The sequence below is a fragment of the Tachypleus tridentatus genome, chromosome 10 (genome assembly GCF_004210375.1).
Source record: "Tachypleus tridentatus isolate NWPU-2018 chromosome 10, ASM421037v1, whole genome shotgun sequence".
In the NCBI taxonomy this organism is placed as follows: Eukaryota; Metazoa; Arthropoda; class Merostomata; order Xiphosura; family Limulidae; genus Tachypleus; species Tachypleus tridentatus.
In genome coordinates, this window is record NC_134834.1 from 109,829,273 (window position 1) to 109,842,974 (window position 13,702).

The 13,702-nt window shown below is 31.3% G+C and overlaps 1 protein-coding gene across 3 annotated transcripts in view; it reads left to right on the forward strand.

Annotated features, from left to right (window-relative positions):
- Nucleotides 1-2,148: 2,148 nt before the first annotated feature.
- LOC143230069 (apicoplast pyruvate carrier 1-like) overlaps nucleotides 2,149-13,702 on the forward strand; it is a 32,685-nt gene continuing 21,131 nt past the window's right edge. The window contains exons 1-5 of one of the 3 annotated variants that reach the window (XM_076463071.1): nucleotides 2,149-2,233; nucleotides 2,408-2,514; nucleotides 7,577-7,871; nucleotides 9,296-9,422; nucleotides 10,092-10,219. In XM_076463071.1, the coding sequence (XP_076319186.1) occupies nucleotides 7,612-7,871; nucleotides 9,296-9,422; nucleotides 10,092-10,219 (515 nt within the window). In that variant the 5' untranslated portion in view covers nucleotides 2,149-2,233; nucleotides 2,408-2,514; nucleotides 7,577-7,611. The other 2 variants (XM_076463073.1, XM_076463072.1) reach the window with 2 other exon arrangements.

The window sequence follows — 13,702 nt, forward strand, 5'->3', positions numbered from 1 at the left end:
TGAGAACTATTGTATCCACCACAGTTATACTTATGAGAACTATTGTATCCACCACAGTTATACTTATGAGAACTATTGTATCCACAGTTATACTTATGAGAACTATTGTATCCACCACAGTTATACTTATGAGAACTATTGTATCCACCACAGTTATACTTATGAGAACTATTGTATCCACCACAGTTATACTTATGAGAACTATTGTATCCACCACAGTTATACTTATGAGAACTATTGTATCCACCACACAGTTATACAGTTATACTTATGAGAACTATTGTATCCACCACAGTTATACTTATGAGAACTATTGTATCCACCACAGTTATACTTATGAGAACTATTGTATCCACCACAGTTATACTTATGAGAACTATTGTATCCACCACAGTTATACTTATGAGAACTATTGTATCCACCACAGTTATACTTATGAGAACTATTGTATCCACTTATGAGAACACAGTTATACTTATGAGAACTATTGTATCCACCACAGTTATACTTATGAGAACTATTGTATCCACCACAGTTATACAGTTATACTTATGAGAACTATTGTATCCACCACAGTTATACTTATGAGAACTATTGTATCCACAGTTATACTTATGAGAACAGTATTATACTTATGAGAACTATTGTATCCACCACAGTTATACTTATGAGAACTATTGTATCCACCACAGTTATACTTATGAGAACTATTGTATCCACCACAGTTATACTTATGAGAACTATTGTATCCACCACAGTTATACTTATGAGAACTATTGTATCCACACAGTTATACTTATGAGAACTATTGTATCCATACTATTGTATCCACCACATACTTATGAGAACTATTGTATCCACCACAGTTATACTTATGAGAACTATTGTATCCACCACAGTTATACTTATGAGAACTATTGTATCCACCACAGTTATATACTTATGAGAACTATTGTATCCACCACAGTTATACTTATGAGAACTATTGTATCCACCACAGTTATACTTATGAGAACTATTGTATCCACCACAGTTATACTTATGAGAACTATTGTATCCACCACAGTTATACTTATGAGAACTATTGTATCCACCACAGTTATACTTATGAGAACTATTGTATCCACCACAGTTATACTTATGAGAACTATTGTATCCACCACAGTTATACTTATTACTATTGTATCCACCACAGTTATACTTATGAGAACTATTGTATCCACCACAGTTATACTTATGAGAACTATTGTATCCACCACAGTTATACTTATGAGAACTATTGTATCCACCACTTACTTATGAGAACTATTGTATCCACCACAGTTATACTTATGAGAACTATTGTATCCACCACAGTTATACTTATGAGAACTATTGTATCCACACAGTTATACTTATGAGAACTATTGTTACCACTACTTATGAGAACTATTGTATCCACCACAGTTATACTTATGAGAACTATTGTATCCACCACAGTTATACTTATGAGAACTATTGTATCCACCACAGTTATACTTATGAGAACTATTGTATCCACCACAGTTATACTTATGAGAACTATTGTATCCACCACAGTTATACTTATGAGAACTATTGTATCCACCACAGTTATACTTATGAGAACTATTGTATCCACCACAGTTATACTTATGAGAACTATTGTATCCACCACAGTTATACTTATGAGAACTATTGTATCCACCACAGTTATACTTATGAGAACTATTGTATCCACCACAGGCTAAGTAATTACCTGAACTCTTTTGTAAAGGATATCTCTTGTTTAGAATATACAGTAGAGAATGAAGATAGTCATCGATTACCTAATTTGGATGGATAAACGTAAGAGCTTATCAATCAGTTTTACCTGTTTTACCAGAGAAATGTTATTCTATAAAAGCCATTTCTAATGTCAGATAAACCAGACTATGTGAGAGAAAGATACAATTGCTATTCTGTTGTTTATTATGAACAATAAACTACTGCATCAGTAATCTTTAATGAAGCTATAAAGCCCAAAATAAATTGTTTCCTGTCCAGAAAAAAGTAGAACTAGAGTAGCATTATGTGTCACAGAAGAGAAAAAGTAGAACTAGAGTAGCAGTTATTTATGTGTCACAGAAGAGAAAAAAAGTAGAACTAGAGTAGCAGTTCTAAAGCAGAAAATAGACGTGTCTATGCCCTGGTAGTCAAAATGAATAACTTTTACTTGGAGTGCTGGCATTAGATAGTAAGTTACTAAAGTGTTCGCAAATAGTCATGTACGATTTTACCATAGTGAGAGATTGTATTTTTTAATTTTAAACTTTTTTGTTAAGTATACTGAAACAGTACAGTAGAATAATTTGTAACTCTTAAAACAAAAAAATATAAATAATTAAATACAACTGCTCAATATTTTCAGATTATATAAACATTTTAACACATCGAAACTGGGGATTGTGGTGTAACCTGATGAGGGATATACATATACAGAGTTGAGAGACATCAGAAAGGTCGTCTAGGCTTCCAGTAAGTGTTTTTTTCTCATAAATTGCAAATCATTTATCGGCAATCACAGATTCCATGATCTAGATATATACCAAACGGTTGAACATTGTGTAAATTAGCAATCTAATAACCTTGTTTTATGTCTCGAATAGCTGTAGAGATGTTATTGTTTGTATGGTTGTGCTCGTCAGTAAAAGAGTCAATAGTTTTTAGGCAAAACCAGAAAGAAACTTTAAATGCATAAAAAACAATTTTACTACAAAAAAACAAATACTTATCTTATACAGTGTGAAAAATACAGTCACTGATATGCAGGATAGACACAAACAACTCTTAAAGAACGTTTTGTTTACTATAAGTTTTGTGTTAATACCGAAAAAGATCTCAACACTGCAACTAACCCGATGATTCTACTAACGAGGTTAATCTCTTCGGCATTGAAACCTATTTTAAACTAAAGTTGATATAGAGATAAAACAAGCTTATTGTATTGTTAATTTAAATACTGTTCGTTCTTATGTATCAATCAAGATCCTCAAGTAATTTATGTCTGATCATTGGTTTGTTCTCTCCCAGAAAATGTTTTTTACATATGTTATGAAGTCTCCATGTTTACTTCTAATACATGTCTGTATTTATAACTTCATATGTTTAACTTCCTCTCAAAATCAGTCTCCACGAGTCACCTTCAGTTTATTTTAACAATCAGTCTCCATATGTCACATTTAGTTTATATTAACAACACTCATGTATAGTTTTTCTTGGCCATTTCTAAATCAAAATATCCGTAACTACTTTTTGCACAACAGTCTTGTTTCTCCCACAGAGACCTCATAATCTCACACGATTTCTTTTCAACGTTGATATTAAATTATTTGCGTTTGGGACGAAGGAGGTCTATTGAGTCCTCGATCACTTCTGAGATTTTGTATTTAAAGGCCTTCCTTATATATCTATTCTCAAAATTTACCTTATTACCGTTTATCCTACTTTATATACGATACCATTTTTAGTTTACTCTTGAAAAGAAAGGTCCACATACTTCAAAGGTGCTATTATTATTATATAATAATGAATATCAGATACAAGAGCATACCGTAAGCCTACATTTTCTATGTCTATGTTTACATGTTTTCATAGATAAAAGTAATCTTTGTTACACGTGTTTATTACTCAAGAGAAACTTGCATACGTTTTTCATAGTCAAATACATGTTCAAAACATAAAAACACATCTTATATATAAAATTATATGAAACAAGATCTTTGTGTGTATAAAAACAATATATGAAACACATAAACACATTTTATGCAAATTAATATTATTTTAAATATAAACTAAACCTACATAAATAATAGCATTACATTAAAAAAACTCATTTTTATGTATATTAATATTATGTTAAACAAGTAAACCAAATTTTTATATTCATTAGCATCATATTAAAGAAAATAACTCTTGCGTCCAAACACATTCTATCCAAAAAAAGTTATTATTTCTGTAAGTTATATCATATTGAAAGTACTTGAGAGAAAAACACGATGAACTACAATGTTTTGTGTGTTTTAGAAAATTCTATATATTTTGTGCCTTTTGTGTTAGATATACAGCATGATGTTTTTGTCTAATAACCAGAATATTTAGGAAAAGAAGCGAATAATCAAATCACTTCTGTACTGTGAACTGGGTGTTTTGTGTTACTTATACAGAATGGTGTTTGTGTCTAATAACCAAAACATCTAGGAAAGGGACTGAACCATCAATTCCCTTCTGTTCTGTGAACTTGGTGTTTTGTGTTAGTTATACAGCATGGTGTTTGTGTCTAATAACCAAAACATCTAGGAAAGGGACTGAACCATCAATTCCCTTCTGTTCTGTGAACTTGGTGTTTTGTGTTACTTATACAGCATGGTGTTTGTGTCTAATAACCAAAACATCTAGGAAAGGGACTGAACCATCAATTCCCTTCTGTTCTTTGAACTGGGTATTTTCTGTTACTTATACAGCATGGTGTTTGTGTCTAATAACCAAAACATCTAGGAAAGGGACTGAACCATCAATTCCCTTCTATTCTGTGAACTTGGTGTTTTGTGTTACTTATACAGCAAGGTGTTTGTGTCTAATAACCAAAACATCTAGGAAAGCGACTGAACCATCAATTCCCTTCTGTTCTGTGAACTTGGTGTTTTGTGTTACTTATACAGCAAGGTGTTTGTGTCTAATAACTAAAACATCTAGGAAAAAAGTGATTCATCAAATTCTTTCTGTACTGTGAACTGGGTGTTTTGTGTTAGGTGCACAGCATGGTGGTTTTATCTAATAACCATATCATCTAGGATAAGAAGTGAACAATTAAATCTCTTTTTTACTGTGAACTGGGTGTTTTGTGTTAGTTATACAACATGGTGTTTGTGTCTAGTAACCAGAACATATCGAAAACGAAGTGAATTATTTAATTCATTGGTTACAGTGAACTGCGTGTTTTGAATTCACGTAAGGTTTTGGTAGCTGCATTTAGTCAGAATGTTAAGTGTCACTTATCTATGTTCTGTGATGTGGATTTGATGTTTGGAGAGTACGAGTAATTGCCTGTCAATGTTTTTAAATACGTCACTAAGAACTTTGGAAAAAGAATCGAGATTGGAGTCGAAACATCACTCCAAATACTTCCTCTAATGACACTTCAATGAGCAATTTTTTATATAGCGAACAATAGATATTTTAAACAGTAGTAATAATTGTTAAGAAAATTCTTAACCTGAAGGAGGTTATAAACCAATAGAATTTCTCGATTTTAAGTACACGAAGTATGATAAAAAACGCTAAACAATTCAAAATAAATGAATGCTGGATTTGAAGCCTGATGGTGTCACTTTCACCTTCACAATATCGTATGTATACTGTTAAAATATCTCTTTGAAATATAAATACGATATCAAAGTAGAAGCTCTGAAACTTGAAAGACAAAGAAGTGTGTCCAAAGACCTCACAATGTTTTTTTTTTGGAAACCAAAGAGGTGAATATTAAGTGTTGTATTATTCACTCAAACGTATAGCTAACACGGAGTGTGTTTCTCACACTGTATGTATATGTTTAGAAGTATAAGTTTTGTATATAGTTTGGAAGGACGGGGCTGCAAATCCCATGTAGGTGACAGTTTCCACTTTTAAACTGGTGTGTGATTTCGGTCCAACAAAATATGTAATAAGCTACGTACAGTGTAACAAATTTACCTATTTAGAGATAGCTTATAAATTTCGAATTATTAATATATTTACTTTTAGTCGCGCCGCTAAGAAAGGGAGATGGGTTGAAATAATACTGCAATAAATAAATGTATTTCTTATTTGTTTTTCTCTTTCCAATTAAGCCCAACGCTACACAATTGGCTATCTGTGCTCTTCCCACAACAAGTATCTTAACGCGGTTTCTAGCAGTGTAAGTCCGCAGACATATCGCTATGCCACTGAGAAGGGGTGGGGGTTTATTGTTTTTTGGTGAATAGAAATAACTGCGACACTTTTAAATCAATAACTATAATTTATTTTTCGTCTCTGTGGTGATCAATGGTGGGGGAAAATGTGACTGGTGGTGACAGTGCTGTCCAGTTTCCCTTTGTTTTCTGTTTTCTTTCTATTTAATATTGTAATAGAATTGTATTTGAGTTTATATATTTACCATTTTCTGTTCTTAAGGATTCTGTTTTATTAATAAATAATTAACCAAAGTTGTTTCGCGAGGTCTCTTACTGGAACAGCGGTAATTTTACGGACTTGCGAAACATAAATTTGAAGTTTTATTCCTGCAGTGGACACAGGAGATAGCTCAATTTTTCTTTGCTCTGAAACAAACAGTTTCACGAGTGTAGTTCCGGCGGCTTTCTTCTAAATATCTTCAAATAACAATATAAAATGTCTGTTCCGGTTTGGAGCCTGGAGAAATAAACAGATTGTAAGGGAGAATGGGAATCACCTTCCTACATGGACTATATAACATTAAAACATGATTCAATAACTGGCTTGTTCTTGTTCTGTTTTGTTTTTTTTTTCGTTTTCAAGCAGAAACAGCTGGTAGATTATACCAAAGAAACGACACTGTCTATACGGCATTCAATCTGTATCATCTCTCATCCAGAAAGTGAAGAGGACACCTCAGATTGTTAGGCTAATTGGATATTTCTTCCATGTTTTGCTTGATGTTAAGCATCAAGCTACACGATGTGTTATTTGTTATGTGAAGAGGACACCTCAGATTGTTATGCTAATTGGATATTTCTTCCAGATTTTGCTTGTTGTTAAACATCAAGCTACACGATGTGTTATTTGTGTTCTTCTCATTTCGAGTATCGAAACCCAAATTTTAGTGTAATAAGTTCTCAGACTTACTTATTAATGAGCTGTAATAAATTTAAATTCAGCTTAGCTCTAAATTCATCAAACTTTCTTCAGTGATAATATTTAGGTAAATTAGAACCACAATTCAATTTTACAGTATATTAATGAAATGGTCGGTGGAATCACAGAGCACCAACATATATTTCTATTTCGGTAGGACTAATTCAAAACCTAAATAGAAAATCACTCTGTTCCTGACAATGTGAAATCACGGTTTATATAATCACGTATGTTCCACATCCTTAGCATTTGTTCTTTATCAGAACAATAACTGGGGATAAACATTACTTCTCTTTATACAGAAGGATTTAGAGGGACTTACTATACATTTCCTGATTTCTTTAAGACCTGTGTTTTACGATAACCTATCAAAACACTTAAGCCACAAAGTGATGAAACTATTTCTTATTCTAAGTATTTTATTCCAGTAGTCCTATTTTCACGCCGCATTGGTGGGACAGAATTCAGATTTGGTGGACTAAATGGTCCACTATGGTGTAATTAAACACTGTGAAATAACTTATTTGTATTATATTTTAAAACATACTGAGTAGTTCTGCTTCACACATAAGAACTATATAATTTAATGTTCCCAGGTCATCACAGCTGTGTTTTTTTTGGTTTTTTTTGAAATACCGGGACTTTGATTCTAGACTTGATAATTTCCACATTATCGTTTCGTTTTTAGGATACCGACATCCGTTTCATTGGCGGTTAATAGAAATGAAAGCTCGCCCATGTGTAGCAGTTTTAGGGTGTTTCTTGATGTATGTTGGTCTTGGAGTACCTTATCTGTTTGGTAACATCACTCCTTACTTAACGTCTTATCTCAGACAAAGAGTTAACAATAACACGACATATGAAGAGACTTCCTGGATAATCTACACAACTGAATCTATAGTGTCGTTCACATTCATTGGTGTTTGGGTAGCTGAACGGATTGGACAAAAGGCTACTATCGTGATTGGTAACGTTATTTTTAGGTAGGGCAACATTTGAATTATACACTGGGTAATAATTAACATTTATAGATTTATTTTATGTTTTTAGTATTTGAGTGATAATTGATTATATTAGAAATACCATCGCCTCAGTAAGTAGAAAATAAGTTGTAGAAACAAAGTATTTTATAAGGAAAGTTTCACTGATGAGTGTCTTAAAGATACTATATAATAACCGTTTATAAATATATCAATTAACCAGAAAAAACTATCCAAACACACCATGTTTAATGGATTTTTCACAAATTTCTTAACCACCTGTATTTAATCCATTGATGTTGTAGACAGCAACCAGAGGATAACTATTTCATTTCAAATTAGAATACTGTTAAACAATGGGATGTAACAGAGTACCTAAATTATGAGGTAAAATATAGATTGTGTTAACACTGTCAGATGAAGTGTAAATACATGGTTTTCCTGGAGAATTCTACATAAACCTTTATTTTATAATCAATAATTTACAAAAATTGCTTGCATTATGTAACATAGCTACAACAAGAATCCTATATGGTAAGATGTTTCTTTACCTAAAGGGATCTTTCATTCCAAGAAACTCTTCAAATTTTCATTGTGATCTGTGTTAATCTAGTTTTTCTGAATTTTTGGCCATATAGATATTCAGGCGTTTGTTATTATTACTTTGAAATCAGACTCCAAGGGGCACACTGAATCTTTGCCGGTATCGTTTTTGTGTCACAACTCTACCATCAGTACAATGCATCACACCACTTTGTGGGTTGTAAATTACTCAATAAGCAATTGTGGACCAAGCCCATCATCATTAATTGGTCATTTAGTTTGCACAGTAATTGGAAAGAGAAAGTTCTCCTGCAAATAATCCTCACAACAGAATTATCTTTTTTTCTTACGGTGTGAACTGCTACTGTGTCACAACTGGCCACATTTAATATTAATTTTAGGACTAATACACATGTTTTAAGTTGACTTCAACCATTGAAATTGGATAGTGTTATTAGAAATTGTAACACCATTAAGAATAATCACATTTTACTTTTTACATGAACCCAAAGTCTTTTTGCTGTTATTTAATAGTTTGTAAAAAAAAAAAACATTTCAAGTATTTCTTTTTCATAGCGTTATTTGACAGTTTTACAGTGACTTTATCCAAACGACAAAGGTAATTTAAGACATACTTACTCAAGTTATATAGTAAATATGTTTACTCGATATTTCATAAAAGATATATAAACGTATACTGTACTCGATATTCTTGAATACAACCGAAACTATATATATATGTCTTGGTGTCAGTGAAAAAAAGCAAATCAATTGATTTTTTTAGAAGGGTAGAATACGAATGCAGTGAAGTGGTTCTATACAAATCGGTTGTATTTTTTACATTCAATAGCAAATAACTCATGATATGTTTTTATTATTGACAGTTGTGGAATAGCTGGAACTTACTGGGCTATACAATATAGCCTGGAAGCTACAATTGTTATCTTTGGTGTGATAGCTAATCTAGGTTATCTCTGTTTTTATGGCTTCCTAGTACCAGTAGCTATGGAGGTAAATAATTTCGTATTTCAGTACTTAATACATTAAAAATATGTGATTTGTAATTACAGTATGAAGAATAATTATGAATGAAGCATGTAACAATTAGTATCTTTATTGTTTAAAATAATGTGAAAACTTGCGAAGGGAAATGTTCGTAATATATACTCGTTTATAGGTATTTCAACATTATTATTCTTGATTTCATAGGATGACATTAAGTGATTATACTAAGACTTACCGACATAAGAAAACCATAACATCTGTTTTTACCATCTAAAAAAATTAATCTTTCAAGAAACAAATTACTGTTTCTTAGGCAGAGTTAAATTTTCATTATATTCCAGAAAGTTAATTATAAAATAATAATATTTTATAAAAATCAAAATTTTGATATTTTATTATCAAGGCTCACTACTTGTATATTCTTAATAGATTGTGAAAATCAAACAGTGACTTTTTGTTTATGAAATATGATAGCGCATGTTATTTTTGTAGTAGAAAGGATAGAACGGAAACTGTCCCAGAAAGAGAAAAATGACTTACTAATTTTCCGAGATAAGTTCCAATAAATGTCTAAAGTTTGAATAGTGTCGATTGCCGATACTAAAGATTATTTTTATAAATATGTTTTAAAGAAAACTTAAAACTTAATAATTGGTCACGTTTTGTCGTTTACAGTGGTTTCCCAACAATAAAGCCCTCGTGGCAGGAATAGTATCATCAGGGGCTGCTTTCACTCCAGTTCTAATGAATAACTTACATACATTCTTTATGAACCCTAATAACCTTGAACCTGATGATGATGGGTAAGTTAAGTTTGCTATATGAGTAACAAGGTCTCATGACAGGAACTGTATCTTCAGGGGGTGACTTTACTCTAAATCTAGTTAATAACTTGCATCAGCTTCTTCTGCACTCTAATAACCTTTAACCCAATGCTGATGGGAAAATTTAGTTTGTTATTTAAATAAGAAGAGGCTCCTTTCAATAATAGCATCTTCAGGGACTGTCTTCGCTCTAAATTTAATAAAACTTGCATACATACTGTTCAATATCCAACAATACTGACTGACGTTTTTATAACAGTTTAAAGTGCAGTATGAATTATGTAGGCTATTGTTCACTATTTAGCAATATTAACTGCAAGATAAATAAAGAAAACTGCTGTCCATTTTCCAAATTTTTTAACTGTGGGATAAGCTAAGTAAACTACTGTTTCCTATCCAACAATATTGACTTCAAGATAAATCAGGTAAATTGTTGTTATCTATTCAACAATATCAGATGATGTTTTTCTAATAGTTTAATAAACAGTATGAAATATGTAAACCACCGTTCACTATCCAGTAATATTAACTGCAAGATAAATCAAGTAAAATACTACACACTGTCCAACAATATTAACTGCAAGGTAAATCAAGTAAAATACTACACACTATCCAACAATATTAACTGCAAGATAAAACAAGTAAAATACTACACACTCTTCATGAATTTTAACTACAAGATAAATCAAGTAAAATACTACACACTCTCCAACAATATTAACTGCATGATAAAACAAGTAAAATACTACACACTCTTCATGAATTTTAACTACAAGATAAATCAAGTAAAATACTACACACTCTCCAACAATATTAACTGCAAGATAAATCAAGTAAAATACTACACACTCTTCATGAATTTTAACTACAAGATAAATCAAGTAAAATACTACACACTCTCCAACAATATTAACTGCAAGATAAATCAAGTAAAATACTACACACTATCCAACAATATTAACTGCAAGATAAAACAAGTAAAATACTACACACTCTTCATGAATTTTGACTACAAGATAAATCAAGTAAAATACTACACACTATCCAACAATATTAACTGCAAGATAAAACAAGTAAAATACTACACACTCTTCATGAATTTTAACTACAAGATAAATAAAGTAAAATACTACACACTCTCCAACAATATTAACTGCAAGATAAATCAAGTAAAATACTACACACTCTCCAACAATATTAACTGCAAGGTAAATCAAGTAAAATACTACACACTCTCCAACAATATTAACTGCAAGATAAATCAAGTAAAATACTACACACTATCCAACAATATGAACTGCAAGATAAATTAAGTAAAATACTACACACTATCCATCAGTATTAACTGCAAAATAAATCAAGTAAAATACTACACACTATCCAACAATATTACCTGCAAGATAAATCAAGTAAAATACTACATATTATTCATCAATTTCAACTACAAGATAAATCAAGCAAAATACTACACACTCTCCATCAATATTAACTGCAAGATGAATCAAGTAAAATACTACACACTATCCATCAATATTAACTGCAAGATAAATCAACTAAAATACTGTTAAGTGACCAACAAAATTAATTTATGTTTTATAAAATAGATTACACTGGAGTATATGTCAAGTAATCTATTGTTCACTATTAAAGAATGTTAAATGACGTTTTCTTAACAGTTTAATCGATATAGTGAATCAAGTAAACTGCTCTTCATTATTCATATATATTTACTGGAACTTTTCTTAAATATTAAACTGTGGGATAAATAAAGTAAATTATGTTCGCTATCCAACAATATAAACTTTAAGGTAATCAAATATACTACTGTTCTTTGTCTAACAATTGAAATACAAGATATTTACTATTCGTTATTCAACAGTAGTTTACTTCATTTTCCTTGCATTTAAAACAGTTAGGAAATAAATCAGTAAATATTGTCTTATATTGAACAACAATTTACTTGATTTATTCTGATGTTTGAACCGTTGTATAAATATCATATGGTATTGTTGGATAGCAAAGAGTTGTTTACTCGATTTACTCTAAGTCAATATTGTTGAATTGTGAAGAGTGATATACGTTATTTATCCTGCAATTTATACTGTTAGGAAGATAACAATAAATATTGTCGGATTTTTAACATTAGATTATTTGATGTATCCTTTTGTTAATATAGTTTTGATAATGAATAGTAATGTATTTGATTGTCTTGCAGTTTAAACTGTTAGTAAAACATTGGATAATATTGTTGGATAGTATATAGTAAGTTATTTGTTTTAATTTGAAGTTAATATTTTTGGACAGTGTTGGGTATCGAAAAGTAGTTAATTTCATTTAATCTACAGTTCAATCATGAAAGTATCGGTAAATATTGTTGGATAGTGAACTGGCAGTTTTATAACAGTTTAAAGTGCAGTGTAAATCAGGCAAATTCCTGTTCTCTATCCAACAATGTGTGTGTATTTTCTTATAGCAAAACCACATAGGGGAAACGAACCCCTGAGTTGAGCAATGTAAATCCGTAAACTTCTCACTGTACCACCGTGGTACTATTAGCAATATTAAATACATGAGACATTAAGTAAACTATTGTTCACTCTCCAACAAAAGTTACCTATGAATTTAAAACGCAGGATAAATTGAGTGAAATACTGTTCACTATTCGCCAGTATTAACTTGTGTTTCTCTAACAGTTTAAACTACAAGATAATTCAAGTCACCTGCTCTTCACTGTCTATCAATATTAACTGACTTTTGGCCTCGTATTTCCAGTTCACTCCTGGAATTTTGAAACTCAATGTGTTTTGACCAGAGGATTTTTATAAACTAATGTGTTTTTTAATGAGGGCATAGCTGGTTTAGGTCTAGAAATAATAAAGTACTGGACAGATGTTTTGTAACTCTGGATAGTTTAAGCCAACATGGTATAAACATGTAAATGATTATTTTGATATATAAGTTCACCTTTACCTCTGCTCTTTAAGATGGTGTCATAAGACATCAGTACTCATGTAAAGTGTTTTTAAGAGCAAATTCTTGTTTTAATAACTCTTTGTTTTGTAAGAATCTTAACGTCATATTTTCTTTTGTCCCCCACACTAGTACAGTGATATATACGCGGACTTAGAAGCTAGACACCGGGTTTCTGTAGTCGTGACGGACAAATCACGGCCCATTGTGTAGATTTGAGCTTGACACTAAACAAATCGTTTTTTTTTTTATTGTAAATGCATAATAATGTTTCATGTACCATGGTGCTTTGCTTTGTAAAAAACTGATAGGGTTCATATCGTTTGTGAATCTAATAATGTTTTTGTTCTCTAGAGCTGAACAAGTTTACAGATCAAAATAGACAAAATGATAAACAGTGGAATTCAAGGAATTCGTGGCAATTTATTTTACACCAAGTCTTTTGTCAGCCCTTACCATCCTATGTATACCACCTTACAGAAGTTTCTTCAG